Source organism: Nothobranchius furzeri, chromosome 13 (genome assembly GCF_043380555.1).
Source record: "Nothobranchius furzeri strain GRZ-AD chromosome 13, NfurGRZ-RIMD1, whole genome shotgun sequence".
In the NCBI taxonomy this organism is placed as follows: Eukaryota; Metazoa; Chordata; class Actinopteri; order Cyprinodontiformes; family Nothobranchiidae; genus Nothobranchius; species Nothobranchius furzeri.
In genome coordinates, this window is record NC_091753.1 from 21,321,291 (window position 1) to 21,328,712 (window position 7,422).

A 7,422-nucleotide genomic window follows, 5' to 3' on the forward strand; every position below is an offset into this window, starting at 1 on the left:
AGTAATGACTGTAGTGCAGGGTAGGGTCCTATGGGTCAAAGCCACACTAGAAGGCTTTAGGATAAACCTGATCCAACCAGGGATCAGAGAGTGAAGAGGTGTTTAACATACTTGGGGAGGAGTTGAGTAGCAATACTGCTCATGAATGTACCATTTCGAGCAGAGACTGGGACTGTTGTACTGATTTTACTTTAGAGAGATCTGGGGAGGAACCACTTCTTCAATCTTCTACCCTTTTGTCAAAAATCCTAACAAAAACAGACTTATTGGATGTGTGGAGATTAAAGAATCCATCAAGTAGAGAATACACATGGGTCAAAAGGTCAGGTGGAAGAGTTAGTGCTGCTAGATTAGACAGATTTTATGTCTCTGGTACCTTCCTCTCTAGAGTGATGGACTGTCAAATAGTCTCAGCTATTTTCACAGACCATCATTTGGTTATTACCGAACTGATGCTTCATTTTGTTGGGACAACAAAATCCTACTGGCACTTTAATGTAAAGTTATTACATGATTGTACCTTTTGCAACAATTTTAAACTGTTCTGGGAGGCTTGGTGGTCCAAAAAGAATGATTTTAAGACCATCAGTGTGTCACGTTGTGGGTGTGGAGATGGCAGACCAAGTGTGGTGGAGGGTTCAGGAGGCAGAAGACCAGGCACGGATGAAAAATAAAAATGGTTTAATTACAGAACGGGAACGGCAGGAACAAACACAACGATGACTTGAAACCACAATGATCTGACACAGGACATACGAGACGGGAGGTATAAATACACTGGGGAAAATCAGGAACACCTGGGCATGTTAACAAGGGCAGGTGAAACCAACAAACAACAAATCAGGGCAGGAGAGGAACACAGTCAGGAAGGCAGGGGCAGATCGTGACAGTACCCCCCCCCCCCCCCCTTAAGGGGCGGATACCAGACGCCCACAAGGCCACACAACTCAGGAGACTGGGAAGACTTGACTTGACTGGGGACAGGGACTCGAAGACTTCACTGGAACACAGACTCGACTGGAAACACTTGACAAGGACTCGGAACGCTTGACTCAGGAGACTTGGAAACACTCGGACTCGGGGAACTGGGACACTTGGACTCGGGACACACTTGACTCGGGACTCAGGAACACTTGAACACGTAGACTCAGGAACTCGGACACTCGGACACTGGAAACTCGAACACTGGGTCGGCAGAGCAGGGGCCTCTGATATAGGCGGCACAACTCTGGCTTCTGAGGGCTCTTTGAGTTCAGTCCTGGGTGGCAGAGCAGGGGCCTCTGAACTAGGCGGCACAACTCTGGTCCTTGTGAGTTCCATGAGCTCTGGTTTTGGGCTGCAGTAGCAGGACTCTAGAAGAGGCTGCAGCCAGAAGGACCTGCAGGTGTAGGCCCCACAGGCGTGGACCAGGAAGTGGACACCTGCAGGCGTAGGCCCCACAGGCGTGGACCAGGAAGTGGGCGAAGACTGCAGGAGCGACGCGAGGAAACCCAGCTCGGCGGCAGGTACTCGACATTCGGTCGGAGCAGGTGCACAACCCGATTCGCTGGATCCATCGGCGGAGGCTCGGGTGAAGGGAAGCAGGAAAGGAGCAGGAAAACCAGCCTATCACTCCGATGAACGCTGGCGTGCGCAGGGGTGTTTATCTCACCAAAACTCCAGGATTTGCAGCTTCCATGGGAAAAAACAAGACGGGGCGAAACAGCAGGAGAGGAGAAATGATTCTGGCCACCCCGAGAACAGGTAGGATGCGCCAAAATCTCCCAAACTGGCTCGACCACCCCGAAAACCTGTAGGATGCGCCGAAGCCCCTCAGGCCGGAATCTCCCTCCACTGAAAAAGGAGAAAAAGAAAAAATAATCTTCCAAAAACAGATGGTAGCTCACCAAAGGTCCAGGTTGGTCAGATCATTCTGTCACGTTGTGGGTGTGGAGATGGCGGACCAAGTGTGGTGGAGGGTTCAGGAGGCAGAAGACCAGGCACGGATGAAAAATAAAAATGGTTTATTTACAGAACGGGAACGGCAGGAACAAACACAACAATGACTTGAAACAACAATGATCTGACACAGGACATAGGAGACGGGAGGTATAAATACACTGGGGAAAATCAGGAACACCTGGGCATGTTAACAAGGGCAGGGGAAACCAACAAACAACTAATCAGGGCAGGAGAGGAACACAGTAAGGAAGGCAGGGGCGGATCGTGACACAGTGAGTGGTGGGAACAAGGGAAGGCACAAATTTGAGTTTTCTGTCAACATTACACGCGGGGGTCTACAAACCAAATAAAAAAAGACTATGGCAGATTTAGAGAAGAACATCAGGGTACTAGACTCTCTCTACTACTCAACAACAGCACACCTTAGACCATAAAAGACAGAAGCTTGGGCATTTCCTGCAAGAGAGGGCCAAAGGGGCCTTGATCCAGGCTCGTCTCACCACAATACAGGACATGGATGCTCCAACATTGTTCTTTTTTAACCTGGAAAAGACTTCAAACCGGAAAAAAAAACAAATGGTTGGCCTTCGTCTCCCAGATGGACATTTATCCACAGATCCAGTGGAGATGAGGAAGCATGCAGTAGAATTCCATACCAGCCTATTTAAGGCCACCCCATGTGATGAGAACTGTGCTAGAGAGCTGTTGCAGGGGCTCCCTTCCTTGACCACAGCAGACCAGGAAATCTTAAATGCATACATAACCATGGAGGAGCTTACAACGGCAGTCTCCCAGATGGCTGCAGGGAAATCTCCGGGGATGGACGGCTTACCTGCTGACTTCTACAAGTTTTTCTGGAGCAGTATGGGACATCACCTGATGGATGTTTTTAAAGGCTCACTTCAGACAGGAGCACTTCCTGCATCGTGTAGGTGGGGCGTTCTGTCCCTGCTGCCAAAAAAAGGGGACTTAATCCAACTAAAAAACTGGAGACCAGTTTCCTTGTGTTCAGACTATAATATATATTCTAAGTTCCTATCAAACAGACCCATACCAGTTTTAAGAGGAATCAGACAGGGTTGGCCCATCTCAGGACAACTGTATATTTTAGCTATTGAACCGCTGCTGTCACGGTCTGGGGTTTTTTCACACACTAATTGGTGTAGAGTCTCATCTCTCCTCTGCAGGTGGGCGTGCCTGGAAGTGGGGAGGCTGCAGGTAATCTGCTGATTAGCTGGCCAGGGATATTTAAGCTCCTGAGAGACGCCTTCACTTCGCTGGATGATTAACTCAACTTGGGTATTTCTCCTAACAGCCAAATTCGAACTAAGCTTTGATTTTGAGAATTTTCTGGGTAATGGATTTTTGATTTTTGAGCTCTCTGTGTTTTTTGACTGCCTGTTTTGCCTCCTGCAGATATCTCCTATCAGTTCACCTCGTTTGCTGCTACCAACCTGGTTTCTTCACTGTCCACTCGTCTCTCAGCGTCCTCCTCTGGTCTTCCCACTCCAGGCTGCCCACCCTCCCTCCTGGATCATCATTACCCTTCATGCTCAGCTCCCTCCTCATTTGGACTCCAAGCTCATCGGCCTCCAGTAAGCCTCCTGCCCTCCCCAGACCGGTCACTCCTCCCTCTCTCATGAGGTCTCACCTCCAACCTGTAAGTTCCATCAGATCCAACATTCAGATTTCCGAGTGCCAGACCTAACTCTCCCTGTTCCTCCAGGACTCTCCACACCCGAACCTCGCTTCTCTGCCGAATACTGCTAGATTTCCTAGCAGCTCCTTCTGTTCTCCTTTACTAATAAATTATTGTTTGCGATCTTCTTTGACTCTGTGGACTGATTCTGTATGTCGTGGGTTAGGCATCTACCACACAACATGACAGCTGCTGTGTCGGCTGAGGAACATGCTGAAAGGTCTACACCTACCTTTACCTGTCTCGAGTCCTCCCTTAGTTGTGTCTGCTTATGCAGATGAGGTGAATGTTTTTATCCATGATCAGCAGGATGTACAAGAACTCAGATCTAGTTTACTTTTATATGAGAATACATCCTCAGCTAAGGTTAACTAGGACAAGAGTGAGGCATGTGTAGTGGGGGGTGGGACCTTGGTAATGTCCCACCTCTGCCAGAAGGGTTGAGGTGGGGAACGGGAGGTATTAAAACACTAGGCCTGTACTTGGGTAGTGAAAGGTTTCAGAAACAGAACTTGGAGAAGGTGGAAGCTGTCCTACAGGGGCAAGCTTTTGATAGCAAACATCCTGGTCGCCTCGTTTCTGTAGCACAGACTGATTGTACTGGTTCCACCACCAGGTCTGCTGGAAGGTGTTCAGAAGCTGTTGGTGAAATTCTTCTGGTCCGGTCACCACTGGATCAGAGCTTCGGCTCTTTGCCTACCTGTGTCAGACAGAACAAGGACTAATAGACGTGGTGTCTAGAACTGCAGCCTTCAGGTTACAGACAGCTCAAAAGCTTCTTTATGGTGACAGACTCTGCTGGCTCCCCCTGGCTCATCTCCTGCTGCAGAAGGTTGGTGGGCTTGGGCTGAACAAACACCTGTTCCTGTTGAATCGGAAGGTGTTGGTTCTCACAAGGATTAGTCCGTTCTACTTGTCAGTGCTGGACATTTTTAAACTGCTGACGGTTTCCCGAGCGCCTGACACGGGACCAGGGACATGGTTGCTACCCTTATTTGTTTTCGTGCCCAGGTAAAGTGTCAGAAAAAATGGACAATATTGTTAATTAACTTTTTATTTGCATGTGCAGAACTAGCCATCTGGAAAACCAGGAAAAACCAGATGCTGGGACAGAGCTGGACTGATGCTGAGCAGAGCCTGAAGGGCCTGGTGGAAGCTCGCTTAAAGATCGAACACGCTTTTTATGAACTTACTGGGAACCTGGACTTCTTTAGAGCGGGTGTAGGGGATCGGGCAGGTGCTCTGTCTGCTGGATGGACAGGGCTCCCTAAAGATCAACATCTAAACTGTGGGTTTATCAGTTTTCCTGGTTTTATTAATAGAAAACAAGTTTCAGTCATTAATGCTGATTGTTGATTTGTAAAGAAAAAAAATAATTTAAAAGTCAAAAGTCTCTTTCCTCTTCTTCTTCTGCTGCTGCTTCTCCATCTTCTTCTCCTTCTCCTTCTTCTTCTTCGTCTTCTCCTTCGCCTTCTCCTTCGTCTTCTTCTCCTTCTCCTTCTCTTCCTACTTCTTTTTCTTCTTCTTCTTCTCCTTCTTCTTCTTTGTCGTCGTCTTCGTCATCTTCTTTTTCATCGTCTTTGTCGTCTTCTTTGTCGTCGACGTCTTCTTCTTCTTCTCCTCCTTTTTCTTCTTTTTTGCCGACGTCTTCTTCTTTTTCATCGTCTTCTTTTTTGCCGTCTTCTTCTTCTTCTTCCTTTTTGTCGTCATCTTCTTCTTTTTCGTTGTCTTCTTCTTTTTCGTCGTCATCTTCTTCATCTTCGTCTTCTTCCTCCTCTTCTTTTTCATCGTCTTCTTTTTTGTCGTCTTCTTCTTCTTCTTCTTTTTTGTCGTCATCTTCTTCCTCTTCTTTTTTTGTCGTCGTCATCTTCTTCCTCTTCTTGTTCTTCGTCGTTGTGTTCTTCCTCTTCTTCTTCTTCGTCGTCGTCTTCTTCTTCTTCCCCTTCTTCTTTGTCTTCGTCTTACCCTTCGCCTTCGTCGTCGTCATCTTCTTCTTCATTGTCATCTTCTTCTTCTTCTTTTTCGTCATCTTCTTCTTCATCGTCTTCATCTTCTTCTTTTTGTCGTCTTCTTCTTCTTTTTCGTCATCTTCGTCATCTTCTTATTCTCCTTCTACTTCTTTTCCTTCTTCTTCGCCTTCTTCTTCTTCTTCTCCTACTTCTTCTTCGTCATCTTCTTCAGTTTCTTCTTCTTCGTATTCTTCTTTTTCGTCATATTCTTTGTCTTCTTCTTTCTCGTCTTCTTCTTTTTCTTCATCTTCGTCTTCGTCTTCTTCTTCTTCTTCTCCTTCTCTTTTTTTCTACTTCTTCTTTTTCTCCTTCTCCTCCTTCTTTTTCTCCTTCTTCTTTTTCTCCTTCTCCTCCTTCTTTTTCTCCTTCTCCTTCTTCTTTTTCTCCTTCTTCTCCTTCTTTTTCATCGTCTTCTTCTTTTTCGTCATCTTCTTCTTTTTCGTCTTCTTCTTCTTCTTCCTCTTCGTCTTCTTCTTTTTTGTCAACTTCTTCTTTTTCGTCAACTTCTTCTTCTTCCTCTTCGTCTTCTTCTTTTTTGTCAACTTCTTCTTCTTTTTCGTCAACTTCTTCTTTTTTCATCATCTTCTTCTTTTTTGTCGTCTTCTTCTTTTTGTCATCTTCATTGTCTTCTTCTTTTTTGTCGTCTTCTTCTTCTTTTTCGTCATCTTCTTCTTCTTCTTTGTCATCTTCTTCTATTTCATCTTCTTTTTTTTCTTCGTTGTCTTCTTTATCGTCTTCTTCTTCTTCTTTTTCGTGGTCTTCGTCTTCTTCTTCTTTATCTTCTTCTTCTTTTTTGTCGTCTTCGTCGTCTTCTTCTTTGTCCTCTTCTTCTTTGTCGTCTTCTTCGTCTTCTTTTTGTCATATTCTTCGTCTTCTTTTTTGTCGTCTTCTTCGTCCTCTTCTTTTTGTCGTCTTCTTCATCTTCTACTTTTTCGTCTTCTTCTTTGTCGTCTTCGTCTGTTTTTTCGTCAACTTCTTCTTTGTCTTCTTCGTCTTCTTCTTATTCTTCTTCTTTTTCCTCCTCTCTTTTTTCATCATCATTTTCTTCTCTTTTTTAATCTTCTTTTTCCATATTTTCTTCTTTTTCTCTCCTTTCCTCTTTGCTGTATAGTGGACTGCCCTGTTGACTGATTTCCATAGTGATGAATATGTCACAGCGTTCATTGCTCTGACATGTCCAATCGCTGCCCAGTTGTGTGTGGAGATAGTCTGAGAGACAATCATACCTTCAGCTCCACGATCTATTTCAGTCAATAGGTCGTGGTTTAGACACTACATTTACATACTTGATGACTTGCCAGGTTACCACACTGATGTGAACCTGAGACAAAAAACTTTTAGATCTTTGACTTTAAAGTAAACATTTAAAATGTCAATAAAATGATCATGAATGATGAATGTCTTACCTGTTGTAGATGGAACCTGAAATGACATCATTCAGGAGAAACAGAATTGTTCAGATCAGTAACATCTAGTGGCAGCAGGGATAAAGCCAAAGCAGCTCCATTAGTTCCATCCTGTTTATCCATCAGATTCATACTGGACAGTTTTGACTGGAATCAATAAAATGATTTGAAATATGATAAAAGCTTTCTGGTTTTCTTAAGCCCACAACATGTGGATTGTCAATGCAGACACTAGGTTTCTTGATAATGGGGGTTGTACACCAGACCAATAAAAGGAACATGAAAATGGCCTCACCCAGAATGGACAGCTTTTCTGATGTTTATTTAAAATTTGAGATGTTTGTTAAAGCACTTTAGCTACAGTTTG

The 7,422-nt window shown here is 44.9% G+C and overlaps 1 protein-coding gene and 1 pseudogene across 1 annotated transcript; both read right to left on the minus strand.

Moving 5' to 3' along the window:
* Positions 1–5,024: 5,024 nt before the first annotated feature.
* LOC139062407 (cilia- and flagella-associated protein 251-like) lies at positions 5,025–5,681 on the minus strand. The gene has a single exon (XM_070543226.1). The coding sequence runs from the start codon at positions 5,679–5,681 to the stop codon at positions 5,025–5,027; it is 657 nt and encodes a 218-aa protein (XP_070399327.1).
* Positions 5,682–5,939: 258 nt separating this feature from the next.
* On the minus strand, positions 5,940–6,566 carry LOC139062370 (uncharacterized; annotated as a pseudogene).
* Positions 6,567–7,422: the final 856 nt, after the last annotated feature.

Excerpts from the sequence above, each read along its gene's own strand:
- LOC139062407 (XM_070543226.1), bottom strand. The coding sequence starts at position 5,681 with ATGAAGAAGAAGATGACGAAAAAGAAGAAGAAGAAGATGACAATGAAG.